The sequence below is a fragment of the Syngnathus typhle genome, linkage group LG4, assembly GCF_033458585.1.
Source record: "Syngnathus typhle isolate RoL2023-S1 ecotype Sweden linkage group LG4, RoL_Styp_1.0, whole genome shotgun sequence".
NCBI lineage: Eukaryota > Metazoa > Chordata > Actinopteri > Syngnathiformes > Syngnathidae > Syngnathus > Syngnathus typhle.
The window spans coordinates 10,985,644-11,010,134 of record NC_083741.1 but is presented as its reverse complement, the minus strand read 5'-3'; the positions used below and the strand labels follow the sequence as shown (position 1 = coordinate 11,010,134).

The 24,491-nt window shown below is 38.9% G+C and overlaps 2 protein-coding genes across 6 annotated transcripts in view; one reads left to right on the top strand and one right to left on the bottom strand.

The window, feature by feature from the left end:
• Nucleotides 1-2,051, bottom strand: part of cfap70 (cilia and flagella associated protein 70) — a 13,670-nt gene extending 11,619 nt beyond the window's left edge. For 2 of the 5 annotated variants that reach the window (XM_061276423.1, XM_061276422.1), the window contains exon 1: nt 184-341. The gene's annotated coding sequence lies outside the window, so the exon portion shown is untranslated. Of the gene's footprint in view, nt 1-183; nt 342-1,772 lie in introns of those variants that run through there. The other 3 variants (XM_061276424.1, XM_061276421.1, XM_061276425.1) reach the window with 2 other exon arrangements.
• On the top strand, nt 1,311-24,491 carry ddb1 (damage-specific DNA binding protein 1). The gene is made up of 27 exons (XM_061276420.1): nt 1,311-1,490; nt 2,134-2,282; nt 2,538-2,654; nt 2,918-3,139; nt 3,431-3,545; nt 3,858-3,955; nt 4,824-4,982; nt 6,445-6,528; nt 6,658-6,774; nt 7,705-7,807; nt 8,829-8,904; nt 8,980-9,088; nt 10,016-10,194; nt 10,663-10,826; nt 11,738-11,845; nt 13,002-13,209; nt 13,344-13,439; nt 13,672-13,783; nt 15,259-15,382; nt 17,507-17,671; nt 18,150-18,244; nt 19,072-19,242; nt 19,846-19,955; nt 20,467-20,636; nt 22,136-22,238; nt 22,723-22,846; nt 23,917-24,491. Exons 1-27 carry the CDS (start codon nt 1,430-1,432, stop codon nt 23,998-24,000), a joined length of 3,423 nt encoding a protein of 1,140 aa, XP_061132404.1. The 5' UTR covers nt 1,311-1,429; the 3' UTR covers nt 24,001-24,491.

Here is a 24,491-nt window from a genome sequence, read left to right as displayed (position 1 = left end):
GTTTTCAGTACAGTTCAACGTGATAGCTTGTTTCGCGATCAAAGCTAAATTGCGGCTTACTGACGTTAAAATAAAGAACTCCTACGAGTCGTTTATTATAAAAAAAAAAAAAAAACCTCTTTTGCATCTTGTCCAGTTTTCCCCGCTTGGCATTAAACAATAGCCAAGATTATCATTACTCACCACATTTCACATTTCATACCGTCAAATAGAACTTCACTTCTTGTTAACTACCGAGTTCTCCGATTTTATTTTAAATCCCGTTTGTCTCTTTTCTCCAAGGGCTGCGCGCTAGACCTTCTCTTCCACCTTGTTCCTTCTGCACAAGTTTGTACCCATCTCCTGGTGACGCCACTCCCAAGATTAACTGACGTCACAAAAATATAAACTGAAAGTGGGAAATTATTATCCAGACAGCTTTCCGCCGTGTGACCTTTATTTCTATCCTCCTTCTATATTAATGTTATTTACCCACGAAGGCCAATCACGTGAACCAACAAATCCAATTAAAAAACAACTTTTATATGTGCACGAGTGGCAGAGGTGGCATAAAAGTACTCACACTTTTTACATAATGTGAAAAAATAACCACGAACATAATAACCGGTAAAATAAATAGTGATCGATGTCCTCTCTTAAAAATAAAAAGTACGTATTCTGAACTGGATACAAGCAAATGTATAAATGAGCTGTTATATACAATACTCATTTTGATCACGTAATTGGCACAAAAACTCTGCATTTCTTTTGTCATCAATAGATGCATATACAAATATTTCCCTACCATTAGCTTCACGTGAAATTTTGACTTTTAGTGAGCATGGGGAGTTAAAGTGGAAGTCAACTCAAAATTGTTCTGTTTTCTTATGTGCGTTTGTCTCAAATTCAGCCTTTGATTAGATAGCCGAATGTTTTCAATAATAATAATAATAATAATAATAATAATAATAATAATAATAATAATAATAATAATAATAATAATAATAATAATAATAATAAATTATATTTATATTGCACTTTACACTTTAAGAAAATCTCAAAGTGCTACAAAAACGCTTAAAATAATAAATAAATAAATAAATAAATAAATAAATAAATAAATAAATAAATAAATAAATAAATAAATAAATAAATAAATAAATAAATAAATAAATAAATAAATAAATAAATAAATAAATGTTTTAAGACTGTACAACGAAGACAAATGAACTGGCCGTGTCGTTTGAATACTTTTGGAGGAGAGTCCCCCATTTACTCCATGTAGCCTCCGTGACAAAGAAGGCGCTCTAGGCTGCAGTTGCTGCTCGCTATGCTTCGTGGACACAGGGCTTTAGCAACAAACTACTTCCGGGAGTTGTAGTTCAATGATTTTGTCACTTTAGTGAGCGATATAACACTATTTTGGTGTTTATCTGCTACTCTTGTCAAGATGTCATACAACTACGTGGTTACGGCTCAAAAACCCACAGCGGTCAACGCCTGCATCACAGGTAAATGCCTCGTGTTGATGTATGTCGCAGCACTAAGCTTGCAAGTTGCATGCTATCTGAACTCCCGCGCTGCACGGGCCTCTAACCGATCGTTCTTTATTTGGCTAAGATCTTTTCAGCTGTCAACTTTGTCTTGGCTATACATTTCACAGTCAATTTGCAATGCATTTGCCTTGTTGGTTAGCTCACATGTGATCGAGGAAAGCTGATGATCGATGCGCTTAGATTTCACGCCAACATTACCTACTTGTATATAGTAGAATATATGAATATAATACTCACCAGACTTTGTTCATCAAGGTATTTCCTCTATGACTTCATCGTTGATAACATGAAGGAGTTACTAGTTGCAGTAAGACTAGCAGCAATGTTGTGGGGCCCATATTTGAAACATTGTTATTAACGACCCGAAAGGAAAAGCAAAATATTTCTCCCATTTTTGCCAATCAGTTGTTTCATATTTAGCTTTGTTTTAACTCTGGTTGGTGGTGTTATAAATGAAGTCAAATTTATTAATTTTTTAAATGACGCACAGTAATCCTGGGATGCAAAACCATCCATTGTCAAAATCGTTTCAATTTGCCTGTCAATACAAACATAAACAATATCGTAAACAGCATATTTTGGCTTGATGATTTTGCAGGCCATTTCACCTCTGCAGAAGACCTCAATTTGCTAATAGCAAAGAACACAAGGTTGGAGATCTATGTTGTCACAGCTGAAGGACTCAGACCTGTCAAGGAAGTGGGCATGTATGGAAAGATTGCAGTGATGGAGCTCTTTAGACCCAAGGTGCCGGTTTATTTCAGCTCTTTTTTACTGTATACATTAATGTGTGGCATTGACTTAGCAGTCAAATATTCATTCACAGTGGACACGTCTTTTGTGTTAAGATGCCATATTTAGATATCAGGTGCATATGTTTAACAAAGCAAAGGAATGGCGGAAATCAAAATGCCAAGAAAAACATGTTGTTCAATGTTGAAACCGTTTTAACAGCAAAGTTCCAGTTTAGTTTCTGGTTCATCACCTTCCTATCCTCTGTAGGGTGAGAACAAGGATCTGCTATTTATTCTCACATCAAAGTACAACGCCTGCATCCTTGAATACAAACAGAACGGCGAAAGCATTGACATCATCACTCGTGCCCATGGGAATGTCCAGGTGGGTCATCACGTTAAGAAAAAAGTTCCGTTTAATTTCAATTCTAGACTGTTTTGGTGATATTCAGCTGCATTGTAGGCTTCACACTAAACATAAACTAAAACATTGTGGATCGGGGCCCTTGAGGACTGCATATTGTGACATATGGCCTACTGCATAGTGGTACTTGTTGTCTCATGTTGTAAAACAAAATATAAAATTGTGTTTTTCATGTTTTTATACTGCTCACATAAACGCCTGCAAATTTACTGTTTTGATTCCAGGATCGGATTGGACGACCCTCAGAGACCGGTATTATTGGAATTGTTGACCCGGAATGTCGTATGATTGGCCTGCGGCTATATGATGGCTTGTTTAAGGTGATCCCTTTGGATCGCGACAATCGTGAACTTAAGGCCTTTAACATCAGACTGGAGGAGCTGCAAGTTATTGATGTTCATTTCCTGTATGGCTGCCAGGCCCCAACCGTGTGCCTCATTTATCAGGTATGTTTTGCTGAGGGCCATTGGTATACAGCACTGTACTGTACATCAGTTTGATTGAAACTGGCAGAAACAAAGTTACAACCCATCAATGTTTTGCAGTGTATATTTTTTTGCAGCCATTTTGGTTCAAAGGTTACAGATTCTGGATCAAATAGGAAACTAATCAAATGACATTGTTTTTCGATTGTGGTGCTGCTAAGGTCTTAATCAAAGTTAAAGCATAACATTTGATTGATGCTCATCTAGTCTAAAGATGTGTCTTAATGTCAGCCTTCTGTTGGCTTATGATAGGACCCCCAGGGGCGCCATGTCAAGACCTATGAGGTTTCTCTGAGGGAAAAGGAGTTCAACAAGGGCCCCTGGAAACAGGAGAATGTTGAGGCTGAAGCATCTATGGTCATACCAGGTAAGTTTTTTTTTGTTGTATTTTCTTGCGTACTGGATGAGCCGAGATGCTGTAACATCATGCTGCCACTAAATTCAAATAATCATTCAACTTCAATGTAATGTGTGCACGCTGTTATAGCGCAAAACAATGTATGGGTTGGTCAACAGCACCATGTGCAGTGTTAAAGGGTCTTTAATAGTTATATTCAATTCGTGTGCTGTTGGCCTCTCACTTAGATATCTTATTTGACACTTTTACAAATCAATCTTTTAAAAATGGTTCCGGGAGTCTCTTGTCTCTCTGCTTGACTTTGCTGTGCTTGCATTTTAGTTCCTGAGCCTTTTGGTGGTGCTATAATCATAGGACAGGAGTCAATTTCTTATCACAATGGAGACAAATATTTGGCCATTGCACCACCCACTATCAAGGTAATTGTATAAGCAGTAAAACAAGCTGCTATGATTGTGTTTTATATCAAAGGGGTTTTTGGTGCAGATTGGGAAACGCCAGAATTAATATGGTACCTGTCAGCAAACAGACAGAAAAAGAATATTGGTACTCTATTATGTAAGACAAGCATTCAGTGGTCGCATAAATAACGAACCTGGAAAAAGGAATAAATAAATATTTAATGAGAAATAACCAATAAAAATCAGACTCTTGAATTGTAGTTCGAGAGAAATTATAGAAAGCAAAGCCCTGAAAAATGGTTGTTGCTTTAACGAGCTGTAATCCATCGAAGGAGATAAAGAATTATTAGTTAGAAATCAACGTGCAGAGTAAATAACATTTGCTTAGCGTTAAACTAATAAAAACAATTTTGTGCTGAATGACATTATGTTGTCATATTTTCTTGAGTCTTGTTTGCCCTCACCGTAGCAGAGACAGGCAATTGTGTTAAAAAAAGACATTTTACAACCCTTTCTTCATATGGCCAGAACCACACATTATTTTTAGTTCTTCTCTACAGTATTACCTATAAAACTTCACTTCAGTTCATAAGGTTGAATTTTATTGCAGTTTAGAAAATATGTTGTAGGGAGCTACTAGAAAAGTTGCTCACAGAAGATGTACTCTCCAGTATTACGGGTTTATTCATAAATCAACCAAAGGTTTGGTTTGACCCCTTGTTTTCCTCTGGATTTTGTTCTTGCCTTTACCAATGCACCAAGGTCCCCAATATTTCAGCACTTTATTCAATGATACATTGACCTTTCTATTATTATGTTTCTTTTATATGCCTGATCCACCTTGCCTGTCGTTTTAATGACCTTGCATCTTTGTGCTTGACTGCAGCAAAGCACTATTGTCTGTCACAACCGAGTGGACCCGAATGGATCACGCTACCTGCTGGGAGACATGGAAGGGCGTCTTTTCATGTTGCTCCTGGAGAAAGAGGAGCTAATGGATGGAACGGTTGCCCTCAAAGACTTGCATGTGGAGTTGTTAGGAGAGGTGCTCTATATTATATTTATAGTGATGTCCATGTTTTTTTACGGGATACATTCCCAATCCCGCACATTTTATTTTATTAAAACACACTTTTTAATATATTCCTAAGAAACCATTCTAATGCTTTACTGTCAAGAAATTGTACACCACAGTATAATATCACTTTGAGCAAACAAAAATAAAGTCTCTCGCTCGCGTAGTTTGCATAATGGGTTAAGCGTGTTTGCTTCAAGCTGTTTGTCACCCCCAGTTAAAGTTCACCTTAAAACTGTTGCATAAAAAAAAAGACAATTAAAACATAGCGCATTTAAATACCAAAATGTTCAGCCAAACAGTTATCTAGCTCGCTTAATTTTAACTTATAATACAAAATGCTTTAGAGGGACGAACGGAAGTTAGCTGTAATTCTAAACCCGCCAACAATTGCTACTTCAACACACTAAGCAGCAACATATTCATATGGGATACGACAGTACTCACAGACAGGTATTCTCTGCTCTGGGGAAAACTGGCATTTAGCTGGGGACCCGCTCTTTCTTTTGCTGTTCTATTACGGTGAATCCCTTCTAGTAGACCTTCATAGTCTTTCTTTTATGTCGTCTATGGCTGTCTTCACTATGCTGGCAGAGCTGCTTCCTTGGAATTTTACCTATCCCTTTTAGGTTGCATGGCCACTATTTCTCTGGCTTGTTGGTTTTTCCTCCAGCTTTCCCGTCCTCTCAGGGCTACTATAGCGTTTTTAGTGTTTTATAGCCTTGACAGGACCTAATGGATCTTTCCACACTTATACAGAGGACGTAGCAAATCATTCTCTCTTTGCTGCTTGCCGGGTGTCACTTATCAATTTTGGAGTGATTTAAACAATGGCTACACGTCAATACCAAGTCTTAAAGCCAAATCACGCGTGAAAGGCAGACAGGTCTGCAACACCTTTCTCTTACCGTCTGCCAAAGAGTCTAGTAAAGGCTGTTTTGCAAGTCCTCTGAGTGGTGCTCATGCCAGAAACCATCAAGGGGAGTGCTACAGCTGAGCTAGAGACAGATTGCTTTTTAAATTGTTGGCTGTATTGTTGGGACCCATTCTGCTCAGCCAACGGGTGGCAGTATCTCTGCGTTGTCATGTAAGAAAAATATGACTCTCGATTGCACAATAATTAAACACAGTGCATAGCTTGTTTTTGCACTTTAACAGCTCCATTTCAAGTGCGTTCTTTTTGACAGCACTTTAAACCATTCGATGCCCCGCAACTTTCCAAACAAAGTTTAGATTCCTTCTTTTCTCAATCCCCTAACAGTTAGGGCCTAATTGATAGTAAATCCATCAGCTATATTTCTGACTGTTCTGATGTTCTGTTCAAACATTAGCAATTTATAGTCTTTCAAGTAATACTGGCACATGCTATACAAAGAGTATGTAGAAAAGAAAATTAAAGACATTGACGTGTTATGTTTCTCTCCAATGACAGACATCCATTGCTGAGTGTTTGACCTACTTGGACAACGGTGTGGTCTTTGTGGGATCCAGACTGGGTGACTCCCAACTGGTAAAGGTACGCGATTGGTTAGCCACACTAATGAACAAATAGTACTGTCACATCTGTAAATTGTTTTCCAGTCCTCCTGTGTACGTTTTTTTCCCATTTAATTATTCTTATAAATGCTCTTATTTTCATCAACAGCTCAATGTGGACAGCAATGACCAGGGCTCATATGTGGCTGTCATGGAGACGTTCACTAATCTGGGGCCTATTGTGGATATGTGTGTGGTCGACCTGGAGAGGCAAGGACAAGGCCAGGTGAATTCCTATATTATATTGACATTTATTATTCATCATTCATATTTTCAATCATGTGCAGTCATGAGAATTGTGATGATTGATGATGCAATAGTGATAATAATGCTGTGACTAGATTTTTTTATTTATTCAATAGCAAAAAATAACTGATGTGCACTAATGACACAAAGGCAAATTTCCAGCAGCTCTATTTCACACACGTTTGGCTGCTGTCTCACAGCGAATGTAGCCTTAGCAGGGAGCCAGCATAGTCAAACCAGCTGCCACAGCTTTTACAGCTTTTGACATCTGATTATAGATTAGGGTTGGGCGATATGCCAGTCAATATAAAAAATATGACTATCAGTTGTATGAATCTTCCATGCTCATTTTGCACATCCTATCCTGAGGTGTTTAACAGATGTAAATACCACGGAATAAAAGCTGGGTTTCTGAACTTCATCTCATTCCTTTGGTGATGTGAAGCCCACATGTCCTCAGGATACAGCAAAAACAAAGGAATTGACCTTGCAGTTTTAATACTTTTGGAGGTTATTGTAATTTATGACTACACATTCCATTAAATTCTCATTGCATCTCACTTATAGCTGAAAGCACCCTGCTGTACCTTGGCTTTGACGTTAAAGAACAATAATGGAATGTTTCTTGACGGTACAAACAATGCCACAACATTATGTGTGTCGTGGTTGCTCGAGTGAAATCACATATTTCCACTGGGGGCGAAATTGCAGGGTTTGGTTTTCTATCTACGGTCTTGTCTATGTCTGATTGATGTTCAATGTTCTGATGCAGTCAATCAGAATGGAAAGAGAAATGGAGTTCTTTACATCAGGCTCTTGGATCAAAACACAATTGCAATTTATGTAGAAAGTTTTCCTGTTACTTGTAGCAGCTCATGTTTGATTTTGTGTTTTCATTTGCTACCTTCAGCTAGTTACATGTTCAGGTGCATTCAAGGAAGGCTCTCTTCGGATCATCCGCAACGGCATTGGGATTCATGAGCATGCCAGCATTGACCTGCCGGGTATTAAAGGTTTGTGTGTTTCATCACCTCACTCTCAAGCCTTGAGTTTAATGAGGCCCTAATCTTGCCCTGACTTGACAGCAGAGCTGACTTGAACCTGCCCAGCTGTTTGACTCCCCTTGCCAAAACACCAGCTGGGGCCTATCTGAGCGCTCTCAATGTTAACAGTTGGCTCTTGTCATCTATCTTGGCTTTGTATCATAAATGCCAGAAAAATTGCAAGCTTTACCACAGCTTTAAAGTGCACGTTGAGGTCTTGCTGGGGAAAGGAAGCAATAATGTAAAGTCACCCGTTCCAACATGGCGTCGTCCATGAAAGGTAGAGCGGGGATTATTTTGTTAAGGACATGACTGGAGTCCAGAAAAGACCATCCACGGTAACTATTGCAAATTGCAACATAAAATCAAAGTGAAGCATTTCTGAATGCGTAATATCGCCATTCCAATACCTTTGGAGGAGACTGTATAAGCTTTCGTTGAACCGGCTATGTCGGAAGTGTTCACATTGTTGGTGGAGATCGGAAAGCTGCACAACCTCTTCTGTTCGCTGATGGCGCTTCCCATTTGATGTATAGGGTTCTTTCAGAGCTCTATAATGTAATCAGTTGACCTTCTTTTGTGCTTTTGCTGTTGTCTTTTCTAGTACAGCACAGTATGCAGTATAGTAATTGCTGCCAAGTGTCAATTTGCCTGTCGTGTGTTAATGATATGTTAGTCTCGGGAAATGAAGTTCTTTGTGAGGTCATTGCTGTTATTTAAATGAGCCACATAGACCAGTTAAGGTCTGCTGGCACTTCCAGATGTTTATTGATCCATTTTGCCCTAAAAGTCTTTGTTGCTGCCTCGAAATGAGACAGTTATTCACCAAAAACTAATCAATGACACTCTGAGAGGGATTTGCAATGTTTGTCTTCAAATGTGAACCTTGGAGACAAAAGAACACAAAAGACTTGGGACACTTGCTGGATTTTGTACTTCTCTAATTAGAAAATTGATTGAGCAAGTAATTTTGTTTTTAATTGCGTTCCAGGTTTGTGGCCGCTCCGCTCGGAGGCAGGGAGAGAGACAGACGACATGTTGGTGCTGTCCTTCGTAGGCCAAACACGGTGAGCCGTTGTAACAGAGCATATCAGATGCACATGGTATCAGAAATGAATTTCCGACGTAATTGTGTGTTTTAGCGTGCTGATGCTGAGCGGTGAGGAAGTTGAAGAGACAGAACTTCCAGGCTTTGTAGACAATCAGCAGACATTCTACTGCGGCAATGTTGCTCACCAGCAGCTCATTCAGGTTAGCATCCACACAGACTCGCACATCACACCGGAATTGGGTGAAATTGGCACTTGTTTCATATTGATTTCTTCTTTTCTATACTTTTCTGATGAAATGTGTCGTTCTGTACATTTAAAGATGGAGAAGTTGATTTATTCAAGAGCACAGCTACCAACTTAAAAGCGAAATTTGTTGTGGAAAGCTTTTACGAACAACTCATTACGCTTTTAACGCTGATTAATACGATTATGGACATTTATATTTTCTTTTATTATTATTATCATATCTCTTGCATTAACAGAATTACCAGGATTTTTTTCCATGTATTGTCCATGTCATTTGCCTGAAATGTCTTCAGCCAGCCTGGCAATACGTTTTACAGTACTAAATAGAACATCAAACTTCTAGAAATATAGTGCAGCTCAATAAATGTGAATATCATAGATTTGTATTTTTGTTAGTTATAAACGAAAATCAATGAACTGAATGAAATGTCCGGGTTTTTTGGCAACCAAAAAAACGAAAACCAATATTCTGAAGTACGACTCGGTTTTCTGGGCCGACCAGATAAAATTCAGCAGATGATTGAATGCACACAGCACTTTAGAGTAAAGTCTTGAATTTGATTTCCAACAAGACTTTGGTACTTTTCTTGTAGAAAATGAAATATGTGAGCGTTTTAAGAAAAGTTGGAAGAAGGGATACCAAATCCCATTTTACCTTTGTTATCGATAGCAACAATTGTGAGATTGTAGAAAAAGCAATTAGGATTTCTTTTCCAGGCAGCAGCAGCAATTCTGACATACAACCAAATGTAATCAATGAGTTTTTCTTTGAAGTGACTTCCTCTTGTTTCACCCTAACCCATCACTGTAACCGTTCTGTCACTTGCCAGAGGTGCTGTGCAGAATAATATTCTAACTACCAAACATTGTGTATTTTCAGATCACGTCCGGCTCCGTCCGCTTGGTGCTTCAAGATAACAAGGCATTAGTAAGCGAATGGAAGGAGCCACAGGGCAGGAACATCAGTGTGGCTGCTTGCAACCACACTCAGGTTGTACTTGCTGTAGGCCGTGCCCTTTACTATCTTCAGATCCTGGCCGGAGAGCTCAAACAGATTAGGTAGGACAATTTGACACTCGGGCACATAATTAGAAATTACATTGAATACATATATCAATGTCACCTAGTCGATGTTTGCAAGAGTGACGCCAGGTTGTCGAGAGATAATTGAGAATAATTAAAAGGTTGAGTGACATTACAGCAGCATTTAACACATTTCTGATTTCCTTGACATTGTGTAACCATTTTATAGTTGACAATACATCTGAATCTTGTTAAAATATTGAATTAAAAGACGATTATTTTGTATGTTAACTATTCATGAAACTGTAGTCAGAGTTGGGGACTTTATATGAGTGCTCCTGGGAGTGCTTCATCAGTTTTATTTGCCAGTCTTCGATGTCTCACATATATCTCACAATTTGGACTTTTCACATGAAGATGATTCCCGTATCCAAAGGTTGCTGTGTTGTGTCCCCATTGACACCGTTCATAGTAAGGGTGTCAACCTCTTTGCGTCTTCTTCAGCAACACCGATATGGAACACGAGGTGGCTTGCCTTGACATCACGCCACTTGGTGAAGGGGGTGGTGAATCGCCACTCTGCGCCGTGGGACTGTGGACTGACATATCAGCCCGTGTGCTGAAACTACCCTGCTTCACTGCCCTTCACAAGGAAATGCTGGGTGGAGGTGAGGGCAAATTGCAAAAAAACAAAAACAAATGCTGTTTCTGGCTTCTCAGAGTACTGTAAACTTCTTGGGTGCCAAGTGAAGTTCATTTCCATAGCCCAGTCAAAGTAATATAATGCCTTAAAGGACTTTCCAAATCCACTAAAGTGAAATATCCTTTTACAGCTCAGGCACTCTCGAAGGCAAGACAAAAACGTCCCTAATACCTTCACATAAGTAAAACTCGAGAGGTGAGGGAAATTGCTTTGTGACAAACAGCACACTGAATATAGGCCAAGAGCAGTTTGGCACCTCATTTGGCATTTTATGTGACAAACCTTCTTTGGACATAAAAAATCAAGTCTAAGTCAAAGAATAATATGCTGCAATCCACATTTCTTTTCCCAGAGATGCCCAAAGGCTATACCAGTATTTCTACATTTAGTGCATCATTTAAGGATTCGTGAGATAATTATCGTCATGTCATAAAGGAGACTGCTTATTTGGTTGAACTTAAGAATTCAAGAGTCTGTGGAGACCAAATTCCCTTATTGTGAAGAGAACTCTTCTTTCCAGTTAATGTTTCATCCGTGATGAATCTCTCATAAATACACAGCAGCGCAAAATATTATCAATGTGTGGGTTGATAGCAGTGCAATTAAAATCATTCTTTCAAACAGATGAAAGATTGTTCTTATGTGTTCTAATTACTATGTGTAGGCTTCTCAGAAGCAAGGTAATGTTAGATCTCCCCAGTGTTACCATGTTAATTTTGTTGGTTAAACATTTAGTTTCTTTAGGCGTGTATTTGCTTCCTGGTCAATAACTGTCGTACATTTTCATGACTAGCCATTTTTGCCATAATTTTACTCTAGTATGAACACATTACGTCTTCTAACAAAAATATGTCATTTTATTGTGACCATTTTTAGAGATCATCCCTCGCTCTATCCTAATGACCACTTTTGAAGGCAGCTACTACCTGCTGTGTGCCCTCGGGGATGGCGCGCTCTTCTACTTTGGTCTGGATCTGCAGACAGGTATGTCCTTTTCATGATGTCAGTCCATAGGCGGCAAACCAAATGAGTTGTTTAACACCGACTTATGCAACTCCATGTTTTCAGAATAATAAATCCACTACCTGTCATGTTAGGGGTCTTGCAACTGGATAATGACCCAGAACACTGTTAGAATACACTAGTATGCCTAAGGGCAAACAATTGGACTTTTCCAAAGTGGCGCTGATCTAAATCTTATTGAACATTTGTGGAAGGAGCTGAAACAACAGAGGAAAAAGCACCCTTCAAACCTTCAGACAACTGAGACAAATGATGATTGGACTAAAATACCTGCTTAACTAGAGGTGCAAGAGTCTCGTTGAACGTTACAAAAATCGTTTGATTGCAGTTTGCCTCAAACCATGGTGCAACAAAATATCCAGGGTACCATCACTCTTTTTCACTCATTTGTTTGTTTGTTTGTAGAGATACCTCTGGTGAACCCCATTCAATAGCACTGTGATTTTCATTGCTTAATTTTCAAGTTTATCAACGGACAGAAATCCACACAAAGTCTTTTTCTACTTGCTGAATTGCGCGTCAGCTTTGGACTGCAGATGTGCACGCGGTGTTATTCATAGAGTGTTTCGCAGTTCCAAAAACAACAGACACCGGAAAACTGTTTCTTTTAGTACTTTCACAGATGCACCAATTGGATAATAAATGAACATGCCAATGTGTTCATCAATTTGAATGCCCGAATTACTGCGCCTCTGTGGATTGCTTACTGACTGACGTGAATCCTAAAATGCAGCATGCATATTCCAAACACATTCTCCGACGTGGTCCATGTGCAAGTCCAAAGCTGTCTGAATACACACAATGTGCACACTACACACACTTTCAACCACACAATCTAATTTAGTCCCCGTGTTGGAGGGAGCATTAAAATGTATGCTGGCGACAAGATGAAATTCTTACTCCTATGCTGGAAAAAAGCGTCACTATCTCGAGACCTGTGAACTGTACTGTACTTGATCTACCCTGTCGCTGGAATGTTTATCACCTGACAGGAAACGTGAATTTCACATGAGGGTTATAAAACATTTATGGCAAGGGTTTGAATTTAAGTTCTTTTCAACTCCACTTTTCAAAGTAAAGATAACTTGGTTATTCCACATGCTTTCCTTTGCTGTAGGCGCCCTGAGTGAGCGCAAGAAGGTTACCCTGGGCACACAGCCCACGGTGCTGAGGACCTTCCGATCCCTGTCCACCTCCAATGTCTTCGCCTGCTCTGACCGGCCTACTGTCATTTATTCCTCCAACCACAAGCTGGTCTTTTCCAACGTCAACCTCAAAGAGGTCAATTATATGTGCCCACTCAACTCAGAAGGCTATCCTGACAGGTCAGCACTCAATCAAACTCTAGATACAGAAACAGTCTAAAGTAGTATTGGGAAATTTCCAACTTTGAAACAAGTCATATGCACTTTGACAAAAAAAGAAAAATGTCTTTGACCAACTCTGCCGCTGGTTGCAGTCTGGCTCTGGCTAACAACAGCACTCTGACCATTGGTACCATTGACGAGATTCAGAAACTTCACATCCGTACTGTTCCTCTGTACGAATCCCCCAGGTCAGTCTTTGTCTCAAATTTATGTGTTTGGCTGCCACGCTCACAATGGCGCCATCAAAAAAAAGAATTGAGATGTTATTTCATGACAATCATTTAATTCAAGAGCTCCAGTTCTTTTGTTGTGATTGCAGGATTTTGCAATTCTGACACCCTCTCCCACCTGATTTACTGGCTTCCTGCCACAACTCTTTGTGTGTCCTCTCACTTCTTTCTATTTTTCTTCACACTCCAGGCGCATCTGTTACCAGGAGGTTTCACAGTGTTTTGGGGTTCTTTCCAGCCGGGTGGAGATCCAAGATGTGAGCGGTACCACCTCTGCTGTACGACCCAGTGCAAGTACCCAGGTACGATAGATGGATAGATGGATAGATGGATGGATGGATGGATAGATAGATGGATAGATAGATGGATAGATAGATGGATAGATAGATGGATAGATGGATGGATAGATAGATGGATGCATTAATCTGCAGCTTAATCTAAATAGCATTGAGTTTTCACTGAAATGCTGTGGGTTTTGACACATGTAATTATGACCATCCAATCGTTTTTAGGCTTGTTGTCTCTTTCTGCAATCTTTTCTAGCACTGTAGATAAGAGCTGGGTGTAGCACTTTTTAATATATCAGTTTCAAAATCAGATTTAATGTTTTTTTGGGGGGAATTATTGTCCTGACGAAACGGCACCCTTGCCCTGTGGGAATAAATGCAATTTTCTATCCAAGTTTCAACTGGGTTACCTGTTGATGTGAAGTGAATTTTAAGGTACTATGATGGTTGACCTCAATGCTTGGCCAGAATGCGCTCACTGTTCATAGTGCTGTAAAACTTACTCTGTACTGCAACATTTTCTTAACAATTTCCAGTTCATAGCAGGGCATTGTTTTGGTGGTCCTAGCTTTATCCTGAGCATCACCAATTTTCTCCCTTCAACTGAAATTGACATCTTTCACATTGTCACAAAGCGGCTGCACATCCAAATGCCAACTTGCGCTTACATTAAATTGTTTGGACGGATGTTGACTTTTGCAGTCACAAAGGGCTCCAACCTGTGTACATTGAACATTCTCCTTAGAGCTTCATTGGCTTCCTTGGACTTTACCCTTTTTATGAATGTCAGTTTATTTAATGTGTGCTGTCAAACAATTAAAAAAAAAAAAAATGTTAACATTTGTACACTGGATAAATAGCTTGGTCTTGTCACATTAGACATTCTACAGTCTTGTGTGACTTTATGATGAAAAATTTGAATTCTGACAATATATCATTAACAATGAATACGTATACTTCTAATCCCAAGTTTAAAAAATGCAATTGAAAATAATCATTTTTGAAAGAAATGCGCTAATTTTTAACTATTTTATAGTCTTTTCGGTACTATATACTGTCACAGGTTGTTGTGCTTACTAATGCCAAGACTTGTAGCCCAATTCTGTAATTGCTGTTCATACAATATTGGATGAATTGGCTCCAAATGTGCCAATTGTAAGTCAATTATAAATTCGTCACACCTACTCAAACAAATGGGGGGAAAAAATGACCACCCATTCCTGCACAGCTCCAGTGTTTACTCTGTCAAGGAATCGACATTTCCTACCAGGGTGCACGACTTGTAGAGACAAATGTTGTCGAATGTTTCTGCATGGTGACCACAAAGAGGTTTCCCTGTTTGAATGCAGTGCATATGGTTCTACAGATGGTGTCAAGTCTCCTATAGAGTTTTTGCTGACAGAGATGAGAATTATTCTATACACCGTATTATAATTCAATTTGTATTAATTTCAGTACCTCTCCCATGTCATCAATCTGCATAATTCCAGGCCCTCTCCAGCAGCGTGAGCTCTAGTAAGCTCTTCCCCAGCAGCACTTCTCCCCACGAGACATCTTTTGGCGATGAAGTAGAAGTTCACAGTCTGCTAGTTGTGGATCAGCACACCTTTGAAGGTGAGACAGCCAGATGTACATTTCCTTTTTTCTATCTCAGCCATTGGCACGTTCATATTTTGCCTCTGCTCTGATGGTAAAATAATGCACTCTGCCTTGAGAATAACGGAGGTTTATCAGGTCAATCCACAATGTATTTTCCTCCGCCTTGACTTGACACTCATTCATCATCTATTTTTTGCTCATACATATTTAAACAGGCGCATCAACAAATTTGCATTTACTTGTGTCAAGATTTACTTTAACCTGAACCTGCGTACAATTTCTGGTGTATGATAAACAGGCATTCAATATTTCGTTATAGCTCAATGCGAGCGTGGGCCAACATTGATTGGATAACAGAATTTTGCTTCATCTTCTTGAACTTTACAATTTCCAATTGAGAACCCAGTGAAAGGTTATATATAGTGGTTGCTCTCTTTTGTTTTTTAATGCAGATTTTGATGCACCCCATCTAGCTTTAAAAGACCTGGGCCTTCACAAATCTGCATATATTAGGACACATTATGTAAATAATTGTAAATAAGGGATTGAGTCATCAGGTGTGTCCAAATGCAAATCAAATTCAGCAACGTTCATTCACTTAATGATCGTTTTGTTAGGCATGAACAATTTTTGAAAAGTGATCTAGTTGTGATCCCGTGCCCCCAAGATTGCAATACAATATGATTTTTCTTTTTCAAGGTCCTCTTCCCATGTGATTTTTTATAATACAGATGAAATACATTAATCTGTATTACAATAAGGTTAGATATATACTTTGTTTTAGTCTTATAGGTCAGGCTTCTGCTAAAGTAAAGGCAAATGGACCATGCATTAATCCGAAAGGCAGTTTATCGCTTTTAATTGTTAACTTACTAAATAAACATCTTGTTTAGCAGTCTATTTTAAGCATTCACTACAACAACTTTATACAATTCTACTGAACAAGTGTAGCATGAACACAAGTCAGTACGTCATTAATCAGATTATAACAATACTGCAAACAAATGTCGGGGTTTACCACTAGAACTTTTCATGAAACAAACAGCAAACAGTTGGACTGCACTACCTAAAGCACTGAACATGTTAGAACTGATATAAATATATTAAATATTCATCGCGAGTGACCGGTTTAAACCAGAGGATTTTTCCCCCCTTAATTGGAGCCTTTGCAATTTAGAAATTGCATTCTACTAGATTGTGATATCAGTTTGAATTCAATTATTTATTCAGCCTTATTTTTAATCAATTTTCTTCAGTCATCCGATAATCACATTGCACTGCTTATTTCTACCGTTGGTTTAAAAAAATAAATAAAAATTAAAACTGACAGATGTGGGGGAAAAATGCATTTCATCATAATTTACAATTATGATTCTTTAATCAGATTGAGCCACTCACTTAAACATGCACTTTTTCGAATGGCTAAATTACCCAGCTGCTGAATTACTTTATTGGTCATGTCAAATATGTTTTATTGAATACATCATTCTTTTGTTTCTAGCACCCTAGGGTACTTTCACCCTGGACAAAATGCACATTGAAAATAAAACTTTCCCTTCGACAATATAAACTTGCTTCCACAATAACATTTTATAACTGTTTGTTCACCTACCAAGGTTGAAATAAACCAACGTTAAAGTAAGCATGTTGTACACCTATATAATAAACTTCCAAATCTTACATAAGGACCAAGGCATGACCAAAGTTGTTTTACTTTTCTATAGTCTTCCACACCAACTGGATGTTACTTGGTGGTTTTATGTCAGCGGCATGGTACTGGTTGAGTTGTCACATATAGGACTGTTAAATACATTTACATAAAATTTCTAACCAGCCAGTGGCATTGAGAACTTTATGAGTCGAAATGGGACACATTCCTGACTGTCAATGGATAATACTCATAATCCTACGACATATTTCAGCCAATAAACTCTGTAATAGTGTAATGGAGCCAAAGCCTGTCACACTGTGGAGAAAAAAAATGTTGCGTTTTAAAGGCGTGAATCAAGTCTTTCACATTCACAGTGCAGAATTTGGATTTCCACTTTTGTCCATAAATTTGGATTTGCTGCAAAAACATATTTGAAAGACGTCATCGTTGTGCTGCTCTAACATATTTTTGTGGTGCATTTCTCTCAGTGCTGCATGCCCATCAGTTCCTCCCAAGTGAATATGCTCTTAGCATGGTGTCCTGCCGACTGGGGAAAGACCCGTCAGTCTACTTTGTTGTTGGCACGGCCATGGTTTACCCAGAGGAAGCTGAGCCCAAGCAGGGACGTATAATTGTTTTCCACTACACTGATGGTCAGTATAGGCTTTTTCTGAAGTTTTTGCTTTCCAAACACAGGCAAACTAACCTAAATGTTTTTCTCTTTTTTTTTTTCTGAATCATATACTGTTTGTCTTCTCATCCATCTCATTTTTCTTTGCTTTTTTTCCTACTACAGCCAGTTTCATTTTCTTTTTTCCACGTTCTCCATTCAGGGACACTTTGTCCTACATTGCTCTTGTTACGCTTTTCACTTAATCATTGCTTATCACTTCTTATCAGACGTGTCCCTAACCTCTACAGCTTCCTCTCATTTCCTTTCATGCCGCATCCTCTCAAAGGTGTATTGCCTGCTTTGCACACTTCTAGTAATGCTGCGCAATTCATCGATTTCTTTTTTTTTTCAACCCACACCTGCATCACTGTTTGCGCAATTGAGTTGTGCCTCAATAAGCACTTGTCTAGGTTGAAGATGAACAACTCTTTGAATCTTGGCCTTTATTTCCCCTTTAGGAAAACTACAAACAGTAGCAGAAAAGGAAGTGAGAGGAGCTGTCTACTCAATGCTTGAGTTCAATGGCAAACTCTTGGCCAGTATCAATAGCACGGTAAATACTGCTTCAGTGTTTCCGACATAATACTTTTGTTTGTTGTAGAAGTCAAGACAGAACAGTATCAGAAACAACTGTTTCTACCATGATCCCCATTTTCTCAACGCTGCATACCTAAAGAAGTTGTTGTTTGCTGGCTTTCTAAAATACCTCATAACATATCTTAATTTTTAAGATACAGGTAGACAACATTGTTCTTACCCCACTGTAGAAGAACAAACAAAGTAAAAATGTTCACAGAAATAACTTGAGTCTGGTATTAATTTGCTTAATTTTGAAAACCCTGGTCTAAATTTGATTGTGGAAGGAGTTGAAACATGTCCGCCCTTCAAACCCGAGACAACTGAAACAGTTTGCTTATAAAATTTAGGCCAGAAGAGGGTCCGAATTTTCACTGAAAGTTACAAAATCCATTTGATTGCAGTGATTGCCTCAAAATTCTATGCAACGAAATCTTATTACACACTCATCCATGCTGTGCTATAGATAGACTAAAAGGATTCAAGCCATAAACGCAGCCTCATCTGAGGGTACTACTCTTAAGGTAGTAAACTAAAACGTGCAATTGAGTCGGTTAGCAGAACCTACAGTATGTCATACCCACAGTAATTAATTACGATTATATCTTTCAAGTATTGTTTAGTAATTACCGGGCTATTTCGTAGGCATTCTTCTGCCAGACACATCAGCACTTTACTTCCATTCTCACTGAGGTGCAACATATCCAGAACAATAGCCTGCTCTTCTCACAACCACTACATAATTAAATCATTTAACCTCCCTCATCAACGTACATACTTTCTTACTTGGAGTATGTGTTTCAGGTCCGCCTATATGAGTGGACGGCTGAGAAAGAGCTTCGGACCGAGTGCAACCACTACAACAACATCATGGCCCTGTACCTGAAAACCAAAGGAGACTTTATCTTGGTGGGAGACCTGATGAGGTCTGTCTTGTTGCTAGCATACAAAGCCATGGAAGGCAACTTTGAGGAGGTAGAGTACGACAGCACTGTGAACTTTATGCTTGTCAATTTGGACAGTGCGATTTGTGATTCTTTTTTTCCCCACCAGAAACATGCTTTTGGGCAAGCAATTCAAATATAAAATCAATTTGAGATGGAAAAGATAAGAAAAATTTTGAATGAGCCACATGTAGAGCTCATACTGAAGGGCTGAGCTTAGAGTAGTATGTAAGATGCAAATAGGAACTACGGGTTTTAGAAATGATACATTAAACATGTACCCCCAGTTTCCTCCCTAATGGATTTGTGATTATGTTTTTGAGACTTTAGGATCTAATCTCGTATGTTGAAGTAGGACAGTTCTTACACTAGTTAGATTTCTTCTTGTATTATTAGTATGCGAAATTATAGATCTATTTTTGTAGGTGTTTTCTTTTGAAGAAGAAAAAAAATACAATTAAAATAGTCATTATTTTCACATTTCACATTTACCGCTACTGAGAGTTCAGCTGTTTTGCTACTTTTGACAACTTTGTGCTTTTGTGTTTAAAACATCCTTACATTGTAAACTGGCTTTTGCATAAGCACACGGCTAAATGGTAACTCCCTAGCTCATGTCTCGCATGTTTCATAGATTGCTCGGGACTTCAATCCCAACTGGATGAGTGCAGTGGAAATTCTGGACGATGACAACTTCCTTGGGGCTGAGAACGCCTTTAATCTGTTTGTTTGCCAGAAGGACAGGTGAGAAGCTGAATGAAGGAGTTCTTCATCAATCAGATGTGTCTGTATTTCCATGGCAGTGTTATTTTTGTTCAGTATTACTGCAATACATCCAAGCGAGAAGATTGCTTGTCACGTGGTTAACATTACACGGGTGATTGTTGTATGAAAAATGATCTGACTTGTGCCGACACTTGTTATCTACTTAATACATCAGGTTGGGCACTCAATCTTAGTGACCTTTATTTTTGTATGATATGCCTCTTACTCAATAGCTCTCCACCACTTCTCACCTGGTTATCTCTTTTCACTGCTATTTACTGACCTTTACAAAAGCCTCTCATATCTTTGGTCCTCATGATTTTCTACAGATTAATCAATCACCTCGACACACCTCAAGACAACATCCGTTATTGCTTCTGATGTCTTTTGCGATCCCCTTCATTGAAATTCCCAATTTTCCCTTTCCCCTCGTTTTTAACGTGTCTGCTCGGTCGCGAGTGAGATTATGACAATAGATTCTTTCTGGCAGTGCGGCTACCACAGACGAGGAGCGTCAGCACCTCCAGGAAGTAGGACTTTTCCACCTTGGAGAATTTGTTAACGTCTTCTGCCACGGCTCGCTGGTGCTGCAGAACTTGGGGGAAAGTTCCACACCCACCCAAGGGTCTGTTCTGTTTGGCACGGTCAATGGCATGATTGGTAGGCACAGCCACACAAATACCATCTCAACTCAATTCGTCATTTTTTTTATCCGTGCTGACTTATTTTTGCATCCAATGGAATAATGGCGGTTGCAAAGTTTGTCTTGGAATATATTGCTCTTTCTGTTTGGTCTCAGTCGTCATCATCTCAAAGAACCTCGTAACAATGATAATTAAGTCTTTGGAAATGTAGATGCAGTTTAGTGTTGGCCTCTGAGACGTCAAATGAACCTTTACACTTTTCACCAGCTCGTTTTATTTCTTCACACCTTATGTCTCTGAAAATGGTTTAAATGAGAACCATCCCTGTAGACTTGAGTTAAATCGCTGCCATTATGTGTTCTAAAGAAAAATCACCCTCTTAGCTTTATCGTCCCTGGAAACTGTTGAGACTGTGATGTATCTGAGGGTTTAGAGAAAGGGACAAAGGCCAGCAAGTACACAGACTGAAGTAAACTTGCCTTGTTTACTTGCTTAGAGCAAGATATCATCGTATGATCTCGAGAAGATTGAACAATTTTCAGTGTCTGTCGTTTCTTTACTACATTTTGTTTTGTTTTAGTTTTGCTCAACCTCTGTGATTCTTGTGACAGATAATGATGAACTACTCTCTTGAAAGCAAAACAAAACATTCTACAATGTGTCAGGCAAAAGTTTCTAAGGTACCATTCTAGCCTTAAATAGTGCAGCATATTCTAAAACTAGCTGAGTAAACTATGCGCCTAATGAGAACATTAAATGCACATGAACATCAATTATTTGTATTTGTTCGTATCCATTGGAGAAAATCACTATTAGACTGAGCGTACAAATTGAGAATAGGGATAAAAAATCTAAGCCTGGTGCAGTGTTTTTATAATCAGTATATTCTTCAAGCAGGTTGCAAGTAAAGAAACTTCTTCAAGAATGCAGCCTTTCTCCAATTTAAGGCACTTAACTTGGTATTTGCTCTTCAAAAGAGCAACAACATAAGACGAGTCAGTACTAAAAGTGGTATTCGAGGCGTCACAGACTGTCAGGAGGATTATCTTCCAACTCAGCACAGTCTCGTCATATTCAGCCATCCGTATATTTTAGTGCAGATTATCTCCACTGGTGTGTCAGAATAACACAGTAGTTAGTTAACTTCTAGCGTGTACTACCTACTCTCAAAGCCTTGCAACTGTAAAATTTAACAGAGAAGTCACAATGAATTATTAAATGTTAGGAAATAATGTTGCTTTTCGCTCCACACAAAGTATTTCTGGCGTACAAGCATGAAACTTGCATTATGACGAACGCTGTCTGTCTAATGATCCTTTTATTTATTTATCATATAAAGTATTTTGAGTTCCATTACACGACCAGCCGAGACAAGGGTTTTCTCTCCCAGGATGAAAAATATTTTTGTTGTTTGATACTTTGTCTCGGTGATACATTCACTGACACTTGGCACTTAGTAAGGTTAGTCCTCTAAATACTGTTTGTTCTTTCCTTTATTTTGAATTGACGTGTTAGGACTGGTGACCTCCCTATCCGAAGGATGGTACAGCCTTCTCCTGGACCTTCAGAACCGCCTCAACAAAGTCATCAAGAGTGTTGGCAAAATTGAACACAGCTTATATCCTTTTTTCTATGTTGATGTGCATACATGCCATCTGTTACAATGAAGGCAAGTAGACAGTCCACACACTTTCCTCAAGAAGACTGGAGTTGGTATGTGCACTGTGAAAGATTGGTGATATTTGTATTGTATTTTTTTCAGTATATATATATATCTTACAACTTGCTAGGTAAGAGCGTAGCTAATCTTACTGCTCCTTCTGAAAAGCAAACAACTTGAGACCTAATGATTTGCACCTCTGCTGGTTGCAATAATACTGTATTCCATTTTTCGTCAGTTACTTGAAGGCTCGATAAATCATCGATTCCAAATATTGATCGGTAAATGAACTACAGTGAACTCCCACTACTCGCAGGGAATAAGAACTGAGCCGTGCCACAAATCCATAAGTTACTGACGTGCCTACCAAATAACCTAAATTGGCTAAAAATCTTCGGGCAAAGCAGCTACCTTGTATTGATTAGCCTTGACGTTGACGCACCTGGAGGTCCTTCCACACGGAGAGAAAGACAGATCATGCCACAGGATTTATTGACGGCGATCTGATTGAGAGTTTTCTGGATCTAGGCAGAGCCAAGATGCAGGAGGTCGTCAGTACGCTACAGGTAGGCAAAATCATTATCATCTTCGTCTTTGGGAAGCATTCATCCCGACCCTAACCGATCAACATTATCATTTGAAACATCTTTTGGAGGGGACTCAATCCGACTGATCTTGTCATCTACGTATTGATTCTCTTAATAAAATGTCAACAGACGTCAATGTGTGTGGCGCAAACAGACCCCTTCAGCTGCCCGACAACATGCCTGGCCTAAATTAACGTAAAGAAGGACCCCTTCGACTGTTCAGAAACATCTATACTTCTATATTATATTTACTATATTATATAAAAAAATACTTTTTGCATTTCGGGGTTAACAAGATTCCCAAATTCTGGCCCCCAAAGTTCGCGTAAAATCGGGTTTAGGTGTGCTCAGTAAGCCATTGGGTTTTTTCCCATTTTTTGTCCCGGACTGCTTTTTGAGTTTGTTTTTTAAAATGATTCCCTTCAACAACAATTCAAAAGCATTGTCTATTTTTTATTGGTTAATTTCCATAAATTGGTATTCTTAGCTTGGTCAGATTCAGGTTATTTCTGACTACTGTGGGCTTTGACCTTAGTCCATGTTTCTCAATGCGGATCAGTCTCTACTTTTCCCCTTTGTACTCAACCCATAAAACAGGCTTCTTCCCTTGGCATTTTCTGCTCAATCTTGGCATCAAAACATTTACACACATTTGAGATTCTAATTATTGTCCTGTTCACATATGAAATACAAATGTCACTAAGCAGATTCCGTGTGCCGCTGCCCTTTTGGCCTTGTGTGTGCTGGCTGTGTGTGTTTTTTTCCCCTGCTCTGAGCTGATAAAAAAAACGATGTTGTTTTCTCTTTTATTTTGTCCACACCTACTTACTGGTGAAGTTTGAATGGCAAAACAGCCTTCTCCAAAGTTAAAAAAAAGGCAAATATTTCATATCATTTTGGAAGCAGCAAAGGATTACAATTTGTAGCTAAAATCAATAAAACAAAGCAGGCTTTGGCTTTTTGTGTACTTGTTTGTTTATGCCATAACCAGCGTTGGCGAGCTTTGTCTCACGTATGATGGCCCGCTGTTTGCTGTGATTCAATTGCAGATCGATGACGGCAGCGGCATGAAGCGTGAAGCCACTGTGGATGAGGTCATTAAGATTGTCGAGGAGCTGACGAGGATCCACTAGAATTTTACGCCCCGCAGACACAAGGTGGTCCGCTGGAGACATGAATTAGAAAAGATGTTTGGCCCTTGCAGAATTGTAAATAATTATAAATAAGCAATGTGTGCATGACTGTCAGGGGTTGAGTCCTTGAGGGTGCATCCGCATTGAACTCTACTTTAAAAAAAGATCCTGGCCAAGCGTTGCATCCAATGGGGGGGAAAAAAAAGACCAAAATTATTGGTCCGAACTTGTGTGGCTGGGTCAGTGTGGAATATTGAGTGTCTAAAACAGGGAAAACACAATTCCCCCTCACCCAAGAAGTTTTTTTTAGCACATTTGTGACAGTTTCAAGCAAGTTATCAAGTCCTTTTCATGCCACCTTTGAAATGTAACCGCTTTTCATGTCTGGGGTTATTCAAGTCTGAACAACAAACAGAGGCAAATGATAGATTTATAGATATTTTGTCTTTGTGATGTTTTTTGTTCTAATAAACATTGCTTTAGTACTGTTA

Bases quoted from the DNA above. Each gene is read 5' to 3' on its own strand.
- ddb1 (XM_061276420.1), top strand. From the start codon at position 1,430: ATGTCATACAACTACGTGGTTACGGCTCAAAAACCCACAGCGGTCAAC. The intron at 9,089-10,015 runs GTTAGCATCCAC...GTGTATTTTCAG, and splicing joins CTCACCAGCAGCTCATTCAG to ATCACGTCCGGCTCCGTCCG. The intron at 20,637-22,135 runs GTAGGCACAGCC...TTGACGTGTTAG, and splicing joins CACGGTCAATGGCATGATTG to GACTGGTGACCTCCCTATCC.